The sequence below is a fragment of the Pongo abelii genome, chromosome 6 (genome assembly GCF_028885655.2).
Source record: "Pongo abelii isolate AG06213 chromosome 6, NHGRI_mPonAbe1-v2.0_pri, whole genome shotgun sequence".
NCBI classification, from domain to species: Eukaryota; Metazoa; Chordata; class Mammalia; order Primates; family Hominidae; genus Pongo; species Pongo abelii.
The window spans coordinates 6,583,258-6,605,150 of record NC_071991.2 but is presented as its reverse complement, the minus strand read 5'-3'; the positions used below and the strand labels follow the sequence as shown (position 1 = coordinate 6,605,150).

The window sequence follows — 21,893 nt, the reverse complement described above, 5'->3', positions numbered from 1 at the left end:
GCCCAGCAAAATCCCGCTCCCGCTCTCTCCAGCCAAAGGATGAGGAAGGGGCAGCCTTGTGCGACAGAAACCTTTAGAAATCATCGCTCTACTTCAGCTTCTGTGTGTATTCTTTTCTGTATATTACGATGTTTGTTTTGGTTTGGTTTGTTTTTGTTTTGAGACAGGATCTCTCTCTGTCACCCTGGCTGGAGTGCAGTGGCGGGATCACAGCTCACTGCAGCCTCTACCTCCCAAGGCTCAGGTGATCCCCCAACCCGTCTCTCGAGTAGCTGGGATTACAGGCATGCACCACCATACCCGGCTAATGTTTGTATTTCAGTAGAGACAGGGTTTCACCATGTTGGCCAGGCTGGTCTCGGACTCCTGGGCTCAAGTGATCCACCCTCCTCTGCCTCCCAAACTGCTGGAATTGTAAGAATTACTATGATGTTTTGACACTCTAAAGATCTTTCTGGCTGGGGAGAGGCTGCCCCTCAGGCTAGCCAATTCTTAGAGGTAGCAAATGGCTCAGCGTTTGTGCAAGCCTTTGTTATACAGACTAACCAACCCAGAGCCCTTCCTTCTCCATCCACCTGCCTGTGCACCCCAGGAGCCAACACTCCTGCGCCCTAATCATCTCAGGGCCAGGTGCCAGGCAACTCTGGACCACACCTGTGGCTCAGAGCCCACCGAAATTATTCAAACCAGCCAATCCCAAATTCTTCCCCCTGCCCTACCCTGCTTTTCCCACGGAAACCTCAACGAAGGCTCTGGCTAATAATGCCTTCCCCTTGCTCCTGTCTTCTGCTTCCTGACCCCTCGGGGGTCCTTACCACATGGCCCTGCATGGTGTGACCTGTGAGCATAAAATCTTTGTCTTCCTGAGCCTCTCCTGTGTCTCCTCTTGTGGCTGCACCTGAGCAACCATCTCATAAAAGAATACAAAAGACATTAAAACACCACAGAAGAACTATGGCCTCACCTCTACCCACACCAGAAAAGGCAAGTAAACAGCCCTGACTTACACTCAACAGGCTGTATGTAGCAAGGCATCCTAACCCATACTGGGTTAACGGTGGAGAAGGCAGACTAGGAGCTGGGACTTGCAGCCACACTGGATGAACAAACCCTGTCCCACCCCACGTTGTGACAATCACGTGGGGAGCCCAGATTTCCACCCACCCAGTAGTAAAAAGCCACCTCTAAACTCTCCCCCCACTATGGCCTCCCCAGCCCCTGGTGAGGGTCACAGGCAGGACTGTCACCATCACTCAGTGGTAACAAAACCACTCCCACTGCAGTGTCCGTGGAGACCATGTGGGGAGCAGGAACTTCCACTTCCACCCAGCAGGGACAACGACCCCCAATTCCCACCTGGGGTGCCAACGGAGGCTGAGTGGGGAATGTGGGCTTCTACTCCATCTGACATCACTTCCTCTGCCAGAGCAGTGTCAGAGCAAGTTGGCTAAAACAAAGGTTAGATAAGACTCAGTGTCTTATAATACCAAAATATCCATGGCCAGGCGCGGTGGCTCATGCCTACAATTCTAGCACTTTGGGAGCCTGAGGCAAGAGGATTGCTTGAGCCCAGGAGGTGGGAGCTGCAGTGAGCCATGATTACACCACTGCACTCCAGCCTGGACAACAGAGTAAGACCCTGACTCAAAAAACAAAATTGTTTTAAAATCCAGCTTTCAACTGAAAATCACTCATCATACTGAGAACTAAGAATCTCTCAAACAAAAATTGTAACATTGTCTGATATGGTTCTAAATGTATATAAAAGAAACTTTTTTTTTTTTTTTGAGACAGAGTCTCACTCTGTCACCCAGGCTGGAGTACAATGGCATGATCTTGGCTCACCGCAACCTCCGCCTCCTGGGTTCAAGTGATTCTCTTGCCTCAGCCTCCCAAGTAGCTAGGATTACAGGTGTGCACCACCACACCTGGCTAATTTTTGTATTTTTAGTAGAGACAGGGTTTCACCATGTTGGCCAGGCTGGTCTTGAATCCCTGACCTCAGGTAATCCGCCCGCCTCGGCCTCCCAAAGTGCTAGGATTACAGGCATGAGCCACCGCACCTGGCCTTTTTTTTTTTTTTTTTTTTTTTTTTTGAGGCAGAGCCTCACTTTGTCACCCAGCCTGGAGTGCAGTGGCACGATCTTGGCTCATCACAACTTCCACCTCCTAGATGCAAACAATTCTCCTTCCTCAGCCTCTCGAATAGCTGGGATTACAGGCGCCCGCCACCATGCCTGGCTAATTTTTTGTATTTTTAGTAGAGATGGGGTTTTGCCATGTTGGCCAGGCTGGTCTCAAACTCCTGACCTCAGGTGATCCACCCGCCTCGGCTTCCCAAAATGCTGGGATTACAGGCATGAGCCACCACGCCCGGCCTAGAAGAAACATTTTAAAACAATTATAACTAGTGGAGAGTAAAGGACATGGGCAAGTAATGTTTCTATACATCCCTCAAACTAGTAAAATGTTAATACCAGTAAACCGTGGTAAAAGTTATGTGTGTGTAAATGTGGTCCCTAAAAGTGACCACTAAAAAGGCTCCAGGCACAGTGGTGCACGCCTGTAATCCCAGCATTGTGTGAGCCTGAGGTGGGCGGATGGCTTGAGCCCAGGAGTTTGAGACCAGCCTGGGCAACATGGTGAAACCCTGTCTCTACAAAAATTAGCCAGGCATGGTCGCGCACCGCTGTACTCCAAGCCACTTGGGGGGCTGAGGCAGGAGGATCATTTGAGGTTGGGAGACTGAGGCTGCAGCGAGCTGAGATCATGCAACCGCACTCCAGCCTAGGTGACAGAGTGAGACCCTGTCCACGACCCACCCCCCAAAAAAGAAAGAAAGACTCAAGTAAAGCAAAATGATGTAATTTTGAAAAACACTTTCAAGTACTCAAGTAACCCACAGAGAAGCAAGAATAAGAAAACACAGATATAAAAAAAAGAACAGAACAAAAAACAAAATATTAAGTGGCAGAATAAGCCTTAAGTCTTAAAATATCAATAATCACCTTAAAAGTAAATGTTCTAAATAAATGAGGGTGAAGGACACCCAGCCTAGAGCAGCAGATAGTTAAAAGACACAGACTGACAAAATAGATTGAACAACACAACCCAACTATATGCTGTTTACAAAAAAACTCACTTCAAATGTAATGATACAGGCAGGCTGAAAGTAAAAGGATAAAAAAGATACGTCATGCAAGCATTAATCAAAACAAAGCAGGGAAAAAATTTTATCTGGGCATGGTGGTGCATGCCTGTGGTCCCAACTGCTCCAAAGGCTGAGATGGAGGATTCCTAGAGCCCAGGAGTTGGAGGCTGCAGTAAGCCATGATCGCACCACTGCACTCCAGCCCAGGTGACAGAGTGAGACCTCATCTCAAGGAGAGGAAAAAAAAAAAAAAAAAAAAAAAAAAGCAGGGCCAGGCACAGTGGCTCACACCTGTAATTCCAACACTTTCAGAGGCCAAGGCAGGAGGATCACTTGAGGCTAGGAGTTCGAGACCAGCCTGGGTAACACAGCGAGACCAAATCTCTACAAAAGTAAAAAATAAAAAAATTAGCTGGTCATGGTGGGACACGTCTGTAGTCCGAAGCTAGCAGGAAGGCTGAGGCAGGAGGATAGCTTGAGACCAAAATTTTGAGGATGCAGGATTTTGAGGATTTTGAGGATGCAGTGAGCTATGATCACACCAATGCACAAAGCCTGGGTCACAGAACAAGATTCTGTCTCAAAAATAAAGAAACCAACAACAACAAAAAAAGCAGGAATGGTTACATTAATAAAGAATGAAGTAGACTTCAGGAACATAGTAAAGATGTTAATCCCCCCAAATTAAGACACAAGTTTAGTGTACTTCCTATCAAAATCCCAGCAAAATATTTTATATAGATTATTTTATAATTTGTAATGAAAAGCAATGCAACTAGAATAGCTGAAACTATTTTGAAGAATAAAGTGGAAGGAATCATTCTAACCGATGACAAGACTTACTACATAACTACAGTAAGGACTTGTGTAGAGTGGTGGACACATACATCATCACAACAGAACAGAAACCTGGAGACAGACACACAAATATGCCCAAATGATTTTTTTTTAATTACAAAGATACAAAAGCAATTCAACAAAGGAAAGACAGCTTCTTCAAGAAAACGACGCTGGAGCAAATGACATCCAGACAAAAAAAACTCAGCTTAAACCTCAGTTTCTAAAAAAATTAACTCAAAATGGATCACAGACTTAAATGTAACACATTAAACAATAAAACTTACAGGAAAAAAATAACATAGGAAAAAATCTGCAGGATCAAGAGCTAGGCAAAGAGATCCTAAACTTGACACTAAAAGCACAATCCAATAAAGGCTGACCAACTGAACTTCACCAAAATTAAAAACCTCTGTCTGTAAAACATCCAGTAAGTGGATGAAGACATGCTACAGATGGGGAGAAAATATTTGGAAACCACATATACTCAAAACTTGACAGTACAACAACAAAGAACATGACAGAAAATGAGGGAAAGATATAGACACATGTTTCACCAAAGAACACAAACAGATGGCAAATAAACACATGAAAAAATGTTTAATACCTTTAAGCATTAGGGAAATGCAAATGAAAGCCACACTGAGTTATCACTACACACCTATCAGTACAGGTAAAATGAACACTAGTGACAACAGCAAATGTTGGCAAAGATGCAAGGAAGCTGGAACTCTCATATATTGCTTTGGCAGTTTCTTATAAAATCAAACATGCAACTACCATATAACCCAGCATTTGCAGTCCTGGGCATTTATCCCAGAGAAACGAAGACATGCTGACAAAAAGAGCTATATACACTCATGTTTATAGCAGCTCCACTCACCATATCCCAAAACTAGTAACAACCCGGATGTTTACCGCAGCTCCACTCACAATCCCCCAAAACCACAAACAACCCGGATGTGTTTACCGCAGCTCCACTCACGATATCCCAAAACTAGAAACAACCTGGATGTGTTTACTGCAGCTCCACTCACGATATCCCAAAACTAGAAACAACCGGATGCCCTTTAATGGAAAAGTAGTTAAAGAAACTGTGGCGTTATCAGGCCGGCACAGTGGCTCATGCCTGTAATCCCAGCACTTTGGGAGGCTGAGGCGGGCAGATCACGAGGTCAGGAGATAGAGACCATCCTGGCTAACACGGTGAAACCCGTCTCTACTGAAAATACAAAAAAAATTAGCCAGACGTGGTGGCGGGTGCCTGTAGTCCCAGCTACTCGGGAGGCTGAGGCAGGAGAATGGCATGAAGCCAGGAGGCGGAGCCTGCAGTGAGCTGAGATCATGCCACTGCACTCCAGCCTGGACAACAGAGCAAGACTCCCTCTCAAAAAAAAAAAAAAAAAAGAAACTGTGGCGTATCCACACCATGAAATACTACCTACCAATGAAAGATTATTAATACATGCAACAACCTGCATCAATCTTGAGAGAATTATGCTAGGTGAAAAAGCCGATTCCAAAAGGTTACATACTATATAATTCACGTAACACTGTTGAAATGCCAAAATCATAGAAATGGAGAATCAGTGGTAACCAGAGGTTAAGGGGAAGGCAGGGACACAAGTGGGCTTGGGAAAGGGAAACATGATGGGTTCTGTAGGTGATGGAAATGCTCTGTATCTTGACTATATCAATGTCACTACTGTGCTTGTGATATTCCATTACAGTGTTATCACTGGGGAAGGTTCAGAAAGGGTACATGGGATTTCTCTGTATTACTTCTTACAACTGCATGTGAATCTAGTTACCCCAAATAAAAAGCTGAGTTTTTTAAAAAAGCAAAATAAAGACATTTCAAACCAAAAAAAAAAAAAAAACTAAAATCAACAACAAAGCAAAATAAACAACCCCTGAGCATCAAAAAACAAAACAAAACAAAACAAAAGTAAGGAAAAATATCAAATGGAAATCTGGACACATAAAAAGGAATGAAAAGCAGTGGAAACAGTAAACAAGTAGGTAAATAGAAATGATTTCTTAAAAGCTTTAAACTACCTAAAACAAAACTTTAAAAAAGAATTTAAAGGAAAAAATAATACAACAATGCATGACAACAATAGCACAAAGATGGGAAAGGAAAGATGGAGTATATTATCAAAATATTCTTATACTACATGAGAAGCAGAATATTGTTGTGTTTTGTTTTGTGACAGAGTTTCGCTCTTGTTGTCTAGGCTGGAGTGCAGTGGTGTGTTCTTGGCTCACTGCAACCTCCGCTTCCCAGGTTCAAGCGATTCTCCCACCTCAGTCTCCCAAGTAGCTGAGATTACAGGCGTCTGCCACCATGTCAGGCTAATTTTTTGTATTTTTAGTAGAGACGAAGTTTCACCATATTGGCCAGGCTGGTCTCAAACTCCCATCCTCAGGTGATCCTCCAGCCTCAGCCTCTCAAAGTGCTGGGATTACAGCCATGAGCCACTGCGTCCTGCCTGTTTTTTTTTTTTTTTTTTGAGATGGAGTCTCGCTCTGTTGCCCAGGCTGGAGTGCAGTGGTGCAATCTCGGCTCACTGAAAGCTCTGACTCCCGGGCTCAAGCGATTCTCCTGCCTCAGCCTCCTGAATAACTGGGATTACAAGCATGAGCCACCACACCCGGCTAATTTTTGTATTTTCAGTAGAGACGGGGTTTTGCTATGTTGGCCAGGCTGGTCTCCAATTCCTGATCCGCCCGCCTCGGCCTCCCAAAGTGCTGAGACTACAGGCATGAGCCACGGGCACCCAGCCTGAGAAGTGGAATGTTATTTGAAGGTAAACTGATACGTTAAAAGATATAACCTAAAGTAACCACCATGAAAAAAATATATCAAAAATATGCCAATGAAGCAGATTAAATAAAATCATATATCAATCCAAGAGAAGGCAGAAAAAAGATTTTAAGACAATCAAGAATAAATGGGACAAATAGGAAAAAAAAATAGCAAGATGGTAGATTTAAACCCAATCATACCAATAATCTCATTAAATGTAAAAGATATAATGCCTCAAAATAAAAGGCAGAGGCTACTATTGGATAAAAAGCAAGATCAAATTAATAAGCTATTTATAAGAAATCCACTTTAAAGCTGGGCACGGGGGCTCACTCCTGTAATCCCAGCACTTTTGGGAGGCCGAGGCGGGCAGATCACGAGGTCAGGAGTTCGAGACCAGCCCGGCCAATATGGTGAAACCCCATCTCTACTAAAAATACAAAAATTAGCCGGGTGTGGTGGTGCACCCGTACGTAGTCCCAGCTACTTGGGAGGCTGAGGCAGAAGAATCACTTGAACCCGGGAAGTGAAGGTTGCAGTGGGCCGAGATCGCGCCACTGCACTCCAGCCTGGGTGACAGAGCGAGAATCCATCTCAAGAAAAAAAAGGGAATCTATTTTAAATATATAGACAAAAATAGGTTAAAGATAAAAAGATGGAAAAAATATATCACGCTAACATGAATCATAAGCAAACTGGAGTGGGCTGGGCATGGTAGCTCACGCCTGTAATCCCAGCACTTAGGGAGACTGAGGCAGGCAGATCACCTGAGGTCAAGATTTCAAGACCAGCCTGGTAAACATGGTGAAACCCCATCTCTACTAAAAATACAAAAGTTAGCTGGGCACGGTGGCGCATGTCTGTAATCCCAGCTACTTGGGAGACTGAGGCAGGAGGCAGAGTTGAACCCAGGAGGCAGAGTTTGCAGTGAGCCAAGATCATGCCACTGCACTCCAGCATAGGTGACAAAGTGAGACTCCACCTCAAAAAAAAGAGAAATGAAATGAAAAAGAAAACTGGAGTGGCCTTTTTTTTTTTTTTTTTTTTTCTGAGACAGGGTCTCATTTTGTTGCCCGGGTTGGAGTACAGTGGCATAATCATAGCTCTCTACAACCTTCAACTCCCTGGCTCAAGTGATCCTCCCACCTCAGCCTCCTGAGTAGCTAAGACTACAGAAGCACACCACTGTGCCTAGCTAATTTTTTAATATTTTTTTTTTATTTTTTATTTTTTTGAGACGGAGTCTCGCTGTCGCCCAGGCTGGAGTGCAGTGGCGTGATCTCGGCTCACTGCAGGCTCTGCCCCGCCGGGTTCATGCCATTCTCTTGCCTCAGCCTCCTGAGTAGCTGGGACTACAGGCGCCCGCCACCTCCCCCGGCTAATTTTTTGTATTTTCAGTAGAGACGGGGTTTCACCATGTTAGCCAGGATGGTCTCGATCTCCTGACCTCGTGATCCGCCTGCCTCGGCCTCCCAAAGTGGTGGGATTACAGGCGTGAGCCACCGCACTCAGCCCAATTTTTTAGTATTTTATATTATACAGAGAGGGTCTCACTATGTAGCTCAGGCTGGTCTAGAACTCCTAGCTTAACCCATTCTCCTGCTTCAGCCTCCCAAAGTGCTGGGATTACAGGCATGAGCCATCATGCTCAGCTTGGGGTGGCTAAATTTATCTCAGATGAAGTAGATTTCAGAGCAAAGAATATTATTTGGGATGAAGAGGGTCATTTCATAAATGGTAACCAAGTGAGTTCATTAAGAGGGCATAACAGGCCAGGTGCAGTGGCTCAGACCTATAATCCCAGCACTTTGGGAGGCCGAGGCGGGTGGATCACCTGCGGTCAGGAGTTTGAGACCAGCCTAGCCAACACGGGGGAAACCTCATCACTACTAAAAAATACAAAAATCAGTCAGGTGTGGCGGCGCTTGCCTGTAATTCCAGCTGCTCAGGAGGCTGAGGTACGAGAATCACTTGAACTTGAAAGGTGGAGGCTGCAGTGAACCAAGATCATGCCACTGCACTCTAGCCTGGGCGCCAGGAGTTCAAGACAAGTGTCTTGAAGCCAGGAGTTTGAGACAAGCCTGAGCAACTTAGCGAGACCCTATCTCTATTTAAAAAAAAAAATTAGGCCGTGCACGGTGACTCACGCCTGTAATCTCAGCACTTTGGGAGGCTAAGGCGGGTGGATCATGAGGTCAGGAGATAGAGACCATCCTGGCCAACATGGTGAAACCCCATCTCTACTAAAAATATAAAAATTAGCTGGGTGTGGTGGCATGTGCCTGTAATCCCAGCTACTCAGAAGGCTGAGGCAGGAGAATTGATTGAACCCATTAGGCGGAGGTTGCATTTGAGCCAAGATCACACTACTGCACTCCAGCGTGGTAACAGAGCAAGACTCTGTCTCCAAAAAAAAAAAAAAGGCATGGTGGTGCATGTTTAGTCTCAGCTACTTGGGAAGCTGAGGTGGGAAGATCACTTGAACCCAGAAGGTTGAGGGTGCAGTGAGCTATGATGGCACCACTGCACTCCAGCTTAGGCAACAGAGAGAGTGAGACCCTGTCTTTAAAAAAAAAAAAAAAAAAAAATGACACATGACATATCAACATGTTTGGGACACAACTAAAGTACCACTCAGGGAAATTTATAGCATTTAACACTTACATTGGAAAAGAAGAAAGATCTCAAATCAAATGACCTAAGACTCCACCTTAAGACACTGGAACAGAGCACATTGAATCCAAAGTAAGCAGAAGAAAGGGAATAATGACAATAACAACCAACATCAATAAAACAGAAAACTGTAATAAAACAGAAAACCGTAACAATGAAACCAAGAGCTCATTCTTTGAGAAGATTAGTAAGATTAAAAAACTTCTGGTGAGATTGATCAAACAAAAAAGGAGACAGAAAGCTGGGTATGGTTGTATAATCCTAGCACTTTTGGAGGCCAAGCGGGGAGGATCATTTGAAGCCAGGAGTTCAAGACTAGCCTGAGCAACATAGTGAGACCTCGTCTCTACAAAAATAATTTAAAAATTAGCTGTGTGTGGTGATGCACACCTCTAGCTACTCAGGAAGCTGAGGTGGGAGCACTGCTTGAGCCCAGGAGGTGGAGGCTGCAGTGAGGTATGATCTTGCCACTGTACTTCAGCCTGGGCAAAAGAGCAAGATCCTGTCTTCCAAAAACAAAACAAAGAAAAGAAGAATGTAGTTTAAAACCTGCCCATGAGAAACTGCAAGGTTCAGATGGCTTCACTGCTGAAATCTACCAAACATTTAAAGAAGAAATAACATCAATTCTGTACAAACTCTTCCAGGAAATAGAAGTGAAGAAAATATATCCCAACACATGCCATGATGCCAACATTACCCTAATGCCAAAATAAGAAAAAAAAAAAAAGGCATTATAAGAAACTATAGGCTAATAATATTCATGAAGACAAAATTGTTTTACAATTTTAGCAAATCAAAGCCAATAATACATAGAATAATGCATCATGACCAAGTGTGAGTCATCTCAGGAATGCAAGGTTGGTTTAACATTCAAGCATCAAACAACTCAACCTGGTAAAAGTCATCTATGAAAAACCTACAACACCATACTTAATGGTGAAAGACTGAATGCTTTTCCTCTAAGGCTGAGAAAGAGACATGGATTTTTACTCTTATCACCTCTATTTAACAATGTAATGGAGGTCTCTTTACCAGAAAAAAACAGCAAGAAAAATAAAGAACCTACACAGACTGGAAATGGAGAAGTAAAATTATCTTTATTCACGTATCACATGGTTGGATCTATAAAATCTTAAGGGATCTTAAAAAAAAAAAACCTACTAGAATTAATAAGTGACTTAAGCAAGGTTCCAAGACATAAGATCAAAATCTGAAAAATGCATTTGTATATGCTAGCAATAAACAATCAGTAACTTGAAATTTTAAAAATAAAATACCCTTTGTAATAGTTAATGAAAATATTTATCCCAGCCGGGTGCAGTGGCTCACCCCTGTAATCCCAGCACTTTGGGAGGCCGAGGCAGGTGGATCATTTGAGGCCAGGAGTTCGAGACCAGCTTGGCCAACAGGGTAAAACCCCATCTCTACTAAAAATACAAAAATTAGCCGAGCATGATGGTGGGCACCTGTAATCTCAGCTACTCATGAGGCTGAAGCAGAAGAATTGCTTGAACCCAGAAGGCGGAGGTTGTAGTGAGCCGAGATTGTGCCATTGCACTCCAGCCTGGGCAACGAGAAACTAAAGATGGCCTAGGCCAGGCATAGTAGCTCATGCCTGAAATCCCAACACTTTGAAAGGCTGAGGCAAGAGGCTGGGCATGGTGTCTCATGCCTGTAATCCCAGCACTTTGGGAGGCCGAGTCGGGCAGATCACTTGAGGTCAGGAGTTTGAGACCAGCCTGGCCAACATTGTGAAACCCCATCTCTACTAAAAATACAAAAATTAGCTAGGAGTGATGGTGCATGCCTGTAATCCCAGCTACCTGGGAGGCTGAGGCAGGAGAATCACTTAAACCCAAGAGGTGGAGGTTACAGTGAGTGGAGATAGTGGCACTGCACACTGCACTCCAGCTTGAGTGACAGAGCGAGACTCTGTCTCAAAAAAAAAAAAAAAAAAAAGGGCCGGGTGCTGTGGCTCACACCTGTAATCCCAACACTCTGAGAGGCTGAGGCGGGCAGATCATGAGGTCAGGAGATCAAGACCATCCTGGCTAACACGGTGAAACCCTGTCTCTATTAAAAATACAAACAAATTAGCCAGCGTGGTGGCGGGCACCTGTAGTCCCAACCGCTCAGGAGGCTGAGGCAGAAGAATGGCATGAACCCAGGAGGCATAAGATGCAGTGAGCCGAGATCGCGCCACTGCACTCCAGCCTGGGCGGCAGAGCGAGACTCCATCTCAAAAAACAAAACCAAAACCAAAAAAAGGCTGAGGCAAGACAACTGCTTGAGCATAGGAGTTCAAGACCAGCCTGGGCAACATGGTGAGACTGTCTCTACAAAAAAATAAAAAATCAGCTAGGTGTTGTAGCACATGCCTGTAGTCCTGGCTATTCACGAGGCTGAGGCAAAGGGATCCCTTGAGCCAAGGAGGTCAAGGCTGCAGTGAGCTGTGACTGTGCACCACTGTACTCTAGCCTGGGCAACAAAGCAAGACTGTCTCAAAAAAAAAACAAAAAACAACAACAACAATAACAAAAAAAAAAGGCCTAAATAAATAGGTATACCTTGCTTGTGAGTCAGAAAATAATACTGTTTAGATGTCAATTCACATCAAATTGATTTAAATATTCAGCACAGTCCCAAACAAAATACCAGGAAGATTATTTGCAGAAATTCACAAAGTGATTCTAAAATTCATTTGAAAATACAAATGGCCAAGCAACCATGAAGAGCCAGAACAACTTTTTTATTTTGGTTGACATAAGATCTGACTCTGTTGCCCAGGCTGCAGTGTACCTGCACAATCATGGCTCACTGCAGTCACCACCTCCCAAGCTGAAGCGAGCCTCTCATCTCAGTCTCCCATGTAGCCAGGACTAGCGCTTGCCACCACACCCAGTGAATTTTTTTTATTTTTTGTAAAGACAAGGTCTCACAATGTTGCCCAGGCTACAGAATAACTCAGAGAAAGAACAAAGGTGGAGGATTTACCTGGTTCCAAAACTTTTTTTTTTGAGACAGCATCTCATTCTATCACTCAGGCTGTAATACAGTGGTGCAATCATAGCTCACAGCAGCCTCAAACTCCCAGGCTCAAGCAATCCTCCTGCCTCAGCCTCCAAAGTAACTAGACTATAGGTATGAGTTCCCAGATGCAGCTAATTTTTTTTTTTTTTTTTTTTTTTTTTTTTTTTAGAGACAGGGTCTTGACATGTTGCCCAGGCTGGTCTCAAACTCCCGGGTTCAAACAGTCCTCCTGCCTCAGCCTCCCAAAACACTGGGATTACAGACATGAGCCACTGCAGTTAGCCACAAAACTTTAAAATATATAGTAATCAAGACATTGTGTTATGGTGTCAAGATAAACAAGTGATCAGTACAACATAATAGAGTCCAGAAATAGATCGTATTTATATGGCTTACTGATTTTTTTTCTTCTGTCTAAAGTGCTTCAATCACCTGATTTTTGATAAAGGTGCAAAGACAATTTAGTGGCAAAAGGATTATGTTTCCAACAAATGGTGCTAGAACAACTGAACATCCATATGCAAAAAAATAAACTTGCTCCATTTTCACATCACAAACAAAAATTAACTCAAAATGGACCACTGACCCAAAAACAAAAGCTAAAACTTTAAGACTTCTAGAAGAAAGCATAGGAAAAATATTTGTGACCTGTAGGTAGGCAAAGTTTTTTTTTCTTTTTACCTTGAGACATGGTCTTACTGTCACCCAGACTGGAATAAAGTGGCACAATCATGGCTCACTGCAGCCTCAACCTCCTGGGCTCATGTGATCCCCCCACCTCAGTCTCCCTCCCAAATAGCGGGGACTACAGGCGCACACCGCCAAGCCCAGCTAATTTTTGTATTTTTTATAGAGACAGGGTTTCACCATGTTGCCCAAACTGGTCTCAAACTACTGAACTCAAGTAAGCCACCCGCCTCAGGCTCCCAAAACATATGAACCACCACACCTGGCCTAATTTTTGATTTTTTTTATATAGAGATGAGTTCTCCCTACATTGCCCAGGCTAGTCTTGAAACCCTGGGCTCAAGTGATCTACCTGCCTCAGCCTCCCAAAGTGCTGGGATTACAGGCATGAGCCACATACCCAGCCAAGATTTCTTAAAACATCTACAGCACAACGAATAAAAAGAAAAAAAAAATGAAATGAAATTTCCCAAAACAAAAAATGCACTCTTTAAAAGACACTGAAAAGAATCAAAAGACAAATCCCAGCCTACATAATAAAAGACTTATATCGAGAATATATTAAGAACTCTCTAAGCTCAACAATAAGAAAACTACCAGTTTTCAAACAGGCAAAAGATTTCAATAGGCATTTTAGCAAAGGAAATATACAGATGGCAAATAACCACATGAAAAGATGTTCAAAAACAAAAACAAAACAAAAAAGAAAAGAGGTTCAGCATTATTTATTATGAAAGTATAAATTAAAACCACAACAAAATACTACCACATTACACACCTATGGAGATGGCTAAAACTGAAGAAGACTGACCACACCAAGTATAGGGAAGGATGTGGAGCAAATGGAAGCTTCATTCACCAGTGGTGGGACTATAAAACACTGCAATCCCTTCTGGAAAGTTTGGAAGTCTCTTAAAATGTTAAACTACACACCCACCCCAGGACCAAGCCATTTTACTCCTAGATATTTACCTAAGAGAAATGAAAACATGTCCTAACAAAGGCTTGTTTGCTAATGTTCATAGCAGCTTAATTTGTAACAGCACAAAGTGAAAAATGACCCAGATGCCCATCAATAGACAAATGGAGAAACAAATTGTGATCTAGCCATAAAATGGAATCCTACTCAACAATACAATGAAGTGATGCTACATGGCACAAATGGAATAATGTTGAAGGAATTATGCTGAGTGAAGGAAACAGGATAATACGAGAATATATACTGTACAATTCCACATAAGCAACATTCTAGAAAATCTAAACTAATTCATCTACAGTGACGGAAAGCAGATCAGTGGTTGCCAGGCAGGAGGGTGGGGAAAGGATGGAAAGGGTGATTTCAAAGGGGAATTGGGGAACTTTTGAGGGTGATGAACATGTTCATTATCTTAATCTTGATACTAGTTCCATGGGTGTATACAAATGTCAAAATGCATCAAATTATGTATTTTAAATATGTGTAATTTGGTATATATCAATTATACTTCAATAAAGCTGGGAAAAGAAAGAGAGAAAGAGAGGGAGGAAGAAAGGGAGGGAGGAAGCAAGCACAAAAACTACCAGTAGCATAAAAGATAGGCACCTAATTCTGGACACCGGGAGCTTCTGAATTTTGTCTTGGTCCTCTCTCTTGCTGTCCAGGTGCTAGTGCTGGGTTTTCATCCACACCCTACTTTCATTAAGCGCAAAAGTGATAGGAAAGCTGTCTGTGGGGAATGAATTATGGCCTTAGAAAGGGAGAAAATCAGGGCAAACAGAACGTTAATTCTGGCATAACAAACACCTCTAGGTAGGTGGTGAGATTCTAGGTGATTTTTCTTTGGTTTCTTTAAGTTTTTCTGTACTTTCCAAATTCTTTACAAGCATTACTTGACTCTTTGGAGGGGAAAAAAAAAATCAGTTTTAAAAGAACCAATTTAAATTCTCCATTAAGTAAAAAACTATTCAAAAAGAAACCAAGGATTTTTTTTTTTTAATCGTAGTAACTAATAGCACCAGAACATACACTCATGAATCTGAGCCATTAATTTAGATCAAAGAACAGGGAGACTGCATTTATAAAGAATGAAGGATATTTACATCATATGGAGAAGGCCAAAACCTCAAAAACGGATGTTCCAAATTCTGAAGGTTCATAGTCAACCACTGAGTTGGCTTCCATCTAATTAAAGATATTTTAATAAGCTTTAACTGATTTCCTGCCATGTAGGTTGAAGATGAGGTTCTCAAATGCTAAAGGGAAAGTCTAGTCTGAATTCCAGGAGGTTAGGGGCAGTGGCAAGAGAGTCCCTCTCCTCTAAGGCTTATAAGCATGTAAATAAGTCAAGCCTTCCAACATGGTATAAATGCCAGGAGAGGCAGGATTTCTTAATCCCACCTGTCCCCTGTCCCAAGTTGCTGGCATCAGACTTTTTTTTTTTTGAGACAGGGTCTCTTTCTGTTGCCTAGGCTGAAGTACAGCACTGCAATCACAGCTCACTGCAGTCTCAACCTTCTAGACTCAGGTGACCTTCCTGCCTCACCCTCCTGAGTATGTTGGGACTAGAGGTGTGTGCTGCCATGCTAGACTAATTTTTATTTTTATTTTTAGTAGAGATAGGGTCTCACTATGTTGTCCAGGTTGGTCTCCAACTCTTGGGCTCGAGTGATCCTTTCTCCTCAGTCTCTCAAAGTGCTGGGATTACAGGTGTGAGCCCAGCTAATGTCAGATATTTCTGTCACTTTTTTTTAGTAAGTGTAAAAACCAACAAGGAGTTCAGAAATGCCAAAAGCTGATAAAATGTTTCTTGTTAAATACCTTCACAGGTCTAATTAGGTGCAAAATGTTTTTCATGCAACCTGAATCCCAATCCTGAGTCCTCCTCCTTGGTTTCTAAAAAAATAAACCAACTTCTTAGTAATCATAGCACTCTTGGCTTAATTCTTCACTTTCATTTCAGAGGAAAAAATGAAAGTAGGTTGGCATACTACAATACTACAAACACAACACAGAACACTTACATGTTTTGGAGTGTTCATGTGATAGCATGTAATTGGCGAGAGGTGGTGTGTAGGTTAAACACTGCAGTGCTGCATTGGCAAAACAGGTATTGCCCAAATTCTGGAGCCCAGCTCCAACTCTATGAGTTTGTTGCCACTTAAGACAAATCTTCTCAGATGGGAAAAGAACTTTCTGTGGAGGAGCGATGCCATCACCTAGGGCTAGAAAAATAAGAAAGAGTCAGAAACCAAGCTTTGCATACTGAAGCTAAATAAATAGTAACACCTGGTCAAACCTCAATCTTTTCAAGATCCGAAATCTCATGACCAGCCTACCTGAAATACAAGGGGAAGAGGGACATTTTAAAAGACAGAAACCAGAACATGAGAAATTTTCAATGATCTGGTTTCTCCAATAAACAAACTGCAAGGACAGAAAGGGGAGAGGGTTACAGATTAAAAGAAACTTGAGAGAAATATCTACCAAATGCAAAGTGTACACTTCATTTGGATGTTGCTCTGAACAACTGCTTAAAAAAATATATACATAGGGCTGGGCACAGTGGCTCACGCCTGTAATCCCAGCCCTTTGGGAGGCCAAGGCGGACAATTACGAGGTCAGGAGATCGAGACCATCCTGGCTAACACGGTGAAACCCAGTCTCTACTAAAAATACAAAAAATTAGCCGGGCATGGTGGCGGGTACCTGTAGTCCTAGCTACTAGGGAGGCTAAGGCAGAAGAATGGCGTGAACCCGGGAGGCGGCGCTTGCAGTGAGCTGAGATAGCGCCACTGCACTCTAGCCTGGGAGACAGAGCGAGAGACTCCGTCTCAAAAAAAAAAAAATACATATATACACATATATATACACACACACGTATTTTGTGTATATATATTTTATATATACATAAAACAACCACCAGAGAAATATGAACACTGAATGACTTTTTCATATAAATACATTTTTGAATTTTAGAAAAAACTCTTTAGATGTGTACACTAAAATACAAGTGAAAGATGAAGTATTGGATTTGAGATAATGTCGTGGGGAGGTAAGTAGGTGCTGGTATCACTGGCCATAAGTTGACAAATGTCAAAGCTGGTTGATGGCTACATGAGAGTTCATTATAATTACTCTTTTATGTCCACTTTGAACATTTAAAAAATAAATAACACAATCAATAGAAAAAATGAGATAAATTTGATTCCTTGTAACATCTGCCACGGATGCTAATTCAGTACCACCATCACTGCCATCCTTATTATCTCATGTAGGGAGCCCTTACTAGGCCAAATGGTTGCAATTCTAATGGTTGGTACTGATGTCATTCCCATTTTACCACTAAGGAAGCAGGTTTTGAACTCAGGCTATCAGGCACCACTGTACACACTTGTGAGTAGACTACCTGTGACCTAAAAATTTTGAAGATTTTCAACAGATTACTAATAACTAAGTATGATAATGGAACTCAAGCTGAAGCTCAATAAACAACTTATTTAGGAAAGCTGAAAATCATCAATGGCAAGACTAATTTTTCAAAGGCTTTGGCAGTCCCCCAGTGCTCTACCAGAAGGCTGAGATTGGGCCGGGCACAGTGGCTCATGCCTGTAATCCCAGCACTTTGGGAGGCCAAGGCCGGTGGATCACGAGGTCAGGAGATTGAGACCATTCAGGCTAACACAGTGAAACCCTGTCTCCACTAAAAATACAAAAAATTAGCCAGGCGTGGTGGCGGGCACCTGTAGTCCCAGCTACTCAGGAGGCTGAGGCAGGAGAATGGCGTGAACCCGGGACGCAGAGGTTGCAGTGAGCCGAGATTGCACCACTACACTCCAGCCTGGGCGACAGAGAGAGACTCCGTCTCAAAAAAAACAAAAACAAAAGGCTGAGATGCCATGTAGAATCATTCTCCATTTGAAGAGAGTTATTAGTGGTTATTTAGGCAGGCATAGGCAGGCTACAGCTTGGTGGGGAAAGGAGAGCAAAATTAGGACAAGAGAAAGGATTCTGTGGAGAATGAGATGAGAGCCCCAGAAAAGGGGGGGAGTGGGGAGATGTGAGTTAAGTCCTAAGAAGAGAGAGAAGCCCCAGCAACATGACAGGAGGTTGAAGGCCGTGGAGAAAGAGGTCCTGTGGGAAAGTGCTGCCGGAGAGAAGCCGAAGGACTTTCCACCTCCATGTGCAACATTCGATTAGGTTGTGTTTCATGATATAAACTTCCCCCTACCCAAAACACCTTCAGCAAGCCAAACTGCAACACCCACCCCCACATCACAATATGAAACTTACTGTTTTCCGGGCGCAGTGGCCCACACCTGTAATCCCAGCACTTTGGGAGGCCAAGGCAGGTGGATTATAAGTTTGAAACCAGCCTAGCCAGCATGGTGAAACCCCGTCTCTACTAAAAATACAAAAATTTAGCTGGGCATGGTGGCGTGCACCTGTAGTCCCAGCTACTCGGGAGGCTGAGGCAGGAGAACTGCTTGAACCCAGCAGGCAGAGATTGCAGTGAGCCGAGATCGCGCCACTGCATTCCAGAATGGGCGACAGAGCAAGACTCTGTCTCAAAAAAAACAAAAAAGAAACTTACTAAAAGGACTCAAAACAACATGGCGATCAAACTACTCGAAGCCAGGGGGTGTCCAATCTTTTGGCTTCCCTGGGCCACACTGGAAGAAGAATTGTCTTGGGCCACACGTAAAATACGCTAACACTAACAACAGCTAATGACCTTAAAAAAAAAAAAAAAAAATCGCAAAAAAAACTCAATGTTTTAAGAAAGTTTACGGATTTGTGTTGGGCTGCATTCAAAGCTGTCTGGGCTGCATGCTCTAAGCCAAACAACAATCTAACTAGGAAATTCTATTGTATTTCAAAGCTTCATGTCCTCAAATGCAAAAGTCTTAAAGTACCAACTTGAAGTGTTACTGTCTCATTTATCTGGATGAGTTTTAACAAATGTAACCACATTTGTATCATTATAACAAATGTAACATTTGTGTTACATGCTCTCTCTCTTTTTTTTTTCTTTTTTCTTTTTGAGACAGAGTCTCACTCTGTTGCCCAGGTTGAAATGCAATGGTGCAATCTTGGGCTCACTGCAACCTCTGCCTCCCAGGTTCATGCGATTCTCCTGCCTCAGCCTCCCAAGTAGCTGGGATTACAGGCACACACCACCATGCCCAGCTAATTTTTGTATTTTTAGTGAAGACGGGGTTTCACCATATTGGCCAGACTGGCCTCAAACTCCTGACCTCAGGTGATCCGCCTGCCTTGGCCTCCGAAAGTGCTGGGATTACAGGCGGAGCCACCGTGCCCAGCCTATCTGCTCTCTTTCAAAGAGCTTTATTACTATGAATGATTTTTAACTGCCAGGAAAAAAATAAAAACAAAAACAAAAAAAACTGGGTAAAGCTCATTTGTCAAAAGACAACCATTTTACAAAACATCTTTAAATTTGTAAAAGTCATCTACTTAGGGAAGTAGAATAACTACTGGTTAACAAGTTAATGTAATGCTTGCCCATCTCAGTTCTCACCAAGATAAAGTTTATTCTTAAAAAAAAATTGGAATAAAAGGGCGTGGTGTGGTGGCTCACGCCTGTAATCCCAGCACTTTGGGAGGCCGAGGCGGGTGGATCACGAGGTCAGGAGATCGAGACCATCCTGGCTAACATGGTGAACCCCCGTCTCTACTAAAAACACACACACAAAAAAATCAGCCTGGCGTGGTGGCAGGTGCCCGTAGTCCCAGCTACTCTGGAGGCTGAGGCAGGAAAATGTCCTGAACTCGGGAGGCAGAGCTTGCAGTGAGTCAAGATCGCACCACTGCACTCCAGCCTGGGCGACAGAGCAAGACTCCGTCTCAAAAAAAAAAAAATTGGAATAAAAGAAACTAATAATATTCTAGTAACTAAGAAAGAACAATCTACCCTGTTGTCAGTCAATCACGAACAAGTAACAGGAAAACAAAGCCCATCAAGTAATGCAACTCTGCTGGCCACTCAGGTGGCCTCATGGCTTGCAAAATAAGCCCCTCTCTGAAACCACCAAGCCCCAGCAGCATTTACACAAGAGTTTCTGGCGGTAATTCTCTCTGGAAAAACAGTACCTTGATCCTTCTGTGGTGATGGTTTTGATTTATCAGGTACAGATGGACTCGAATAAACTACAGCGCCAGGTACCGGTCCTAAAGAAAGTGTGTGATTTGACACATCACTCAATGAAGACACAGCACCCCAGCTGGCAGAACCTGCATCCATGTCTCCAGGTGAGACTGCCTCAGAGCTGCCAGGCTGATTCTGATAGGATGATGGGTCTGAAGATTCAGAAGCTTTGTCAACTATGGTCATTGTTCAGCTCTGCAAAAGATGAAAAGTATGTATTTGTTTCATCACGTGAGAAAAGCAATCTCCTTACCCTACTATTAGATCTTGGAAAATCATTCCAGCCATTTTAAAGTTATTTTCAAACACATCACCCAAATATAAAAACAATAGTACTTTCTAACATTTTTGTAATAATCTCCTTGGGACATTTAGCATCATGATAATCTGAATGTCAACAATCTTTATTTTAAAATCTTCAGTGAAGTATTTGATTAAAAGAACTTCTCATTTCATTTCATGCCCCCTAAAAGTCTGGCATTTCAGTTTATAATTAGGCATTTCAATTTTCAATTCTGTTTATTTACTAACTACCTATATTTTCCTTCTCTACTGCTTAAAACTAGAAAAATTATACACAGTAGTATATTTGACTAAATCTTCAATTTGAGTATAATTCCTCAGAGAAAAGCATCAACTACACAGAGAAAATCTAGACTTAATTTTGTGCTTAAAGTGCAAATGGCACCAAGTGAAATACATTACATTTTTTAAAATTATAATTATAGAGATCTCACCTTTAAAACAAACCATTTTTCTGAAGAGGCTCATTTATATAGAATGTATGACTTTTTAAATAAAACCCGTAAGCAATTAATGACATCAAACTCGAACACAAATACCTGTTACGAAAGGACTTGATTATAATTTTCTCTCTGAGTCCTATTTTAAAATATTAGGGCTACCACTAATTGAGCATTTTCTATGTATTGGGCATTGCATCAACTGCTGGACATACATTAACTCAATCTTCATAAGGAACCTATGAGAGATCAGACAGAATCCCCAGGGCCTATAAAATGAAGCAACCAGTCAGGAACTGGGACTGAGAGCCAGGTCCAGCGTTCCCAGCCAGGCCTCCGTCTGGTTATGCCACCTTGTCAACAGAATGCTTTTAGGGATATTTCTGAAATCACCCAACAGCAGCCACATCTAGACATGCCACTGCTGTGTAGAAAACCTTTTAGAAGGCCAGGCACGGTGGCTCATGCCTATAATTCCAGCACCTTGGGAGGCCAAGGTGGGCAGATCGCTTGAGGTCAGGAGTTTGAGACCAGCCTGGCCAACATGGTGAAACCTTGTCTCTACGAGAAACAAAAATTAGCCAGGCATGGTGGTGCACACCTGTAATCCCAGCATTTTGGGAGGCCAAGGCAGGTGAATCACCTGAGGTCAGGCGTTTGAGACCAGTCTGGCCAACATGGTGAAACCTCATCTCTACTAAAAATACAAAAATTAGCAGGGCGTGGTGGCACGTGCCTGTAATCTCAACTACTCGAGAGGCTGAGTCAGGAAAATCGCTTGAACCTGGGAGACAGAAGTTGCAGTGGGCCAAGAA

The 21,893-nt window shown here is 42.8% G+C and overlaps 1 protein-coding gene across 7 annotated transcripts in view; it reads right to left on the bottom strand.

Moving 5' to 3' along the window:
• The window catches only part of USP42 (ubiquitin specific peptidase 42), a 76,780-nt gene that overhangs the window by 30,326 nt on the left and 24,561 nt on the right, over positions 1 to 21,893 (bottom strand). For 3 of the 7 annotated variants that reach the window (XM_054560130.2, XM_054560129.2, XM_024250007.3), the window contains 2 exons: positions 20,281 to 20,530; positions 16,191 to 16,391 (listed from right to left, as the gene is read on the bottom strand). In XM_054560130.2, coding sequence (XP_054416105.1) covers positions 16,191 to 16,391; positions 20,281 to 20,521 — 442 coding nt within the window. In that variant the 5' untranslated portion in view covers positions 20,522 to 20,530. Of the gene's footprint in view, positions 1 to 1,356; positions 1,673 to 3,442; positions 3,857 to 14,772; positions 14,897 to 16,190; positions 16,392 to 20,280; positions 20,531 to 21,893 lie in introns of those variants that run through there. The other 4 variants (XM_054560132.2, XM_054560131.2, XM_063725626.1 and 1 more) reach the window with 4 other exon arrangements.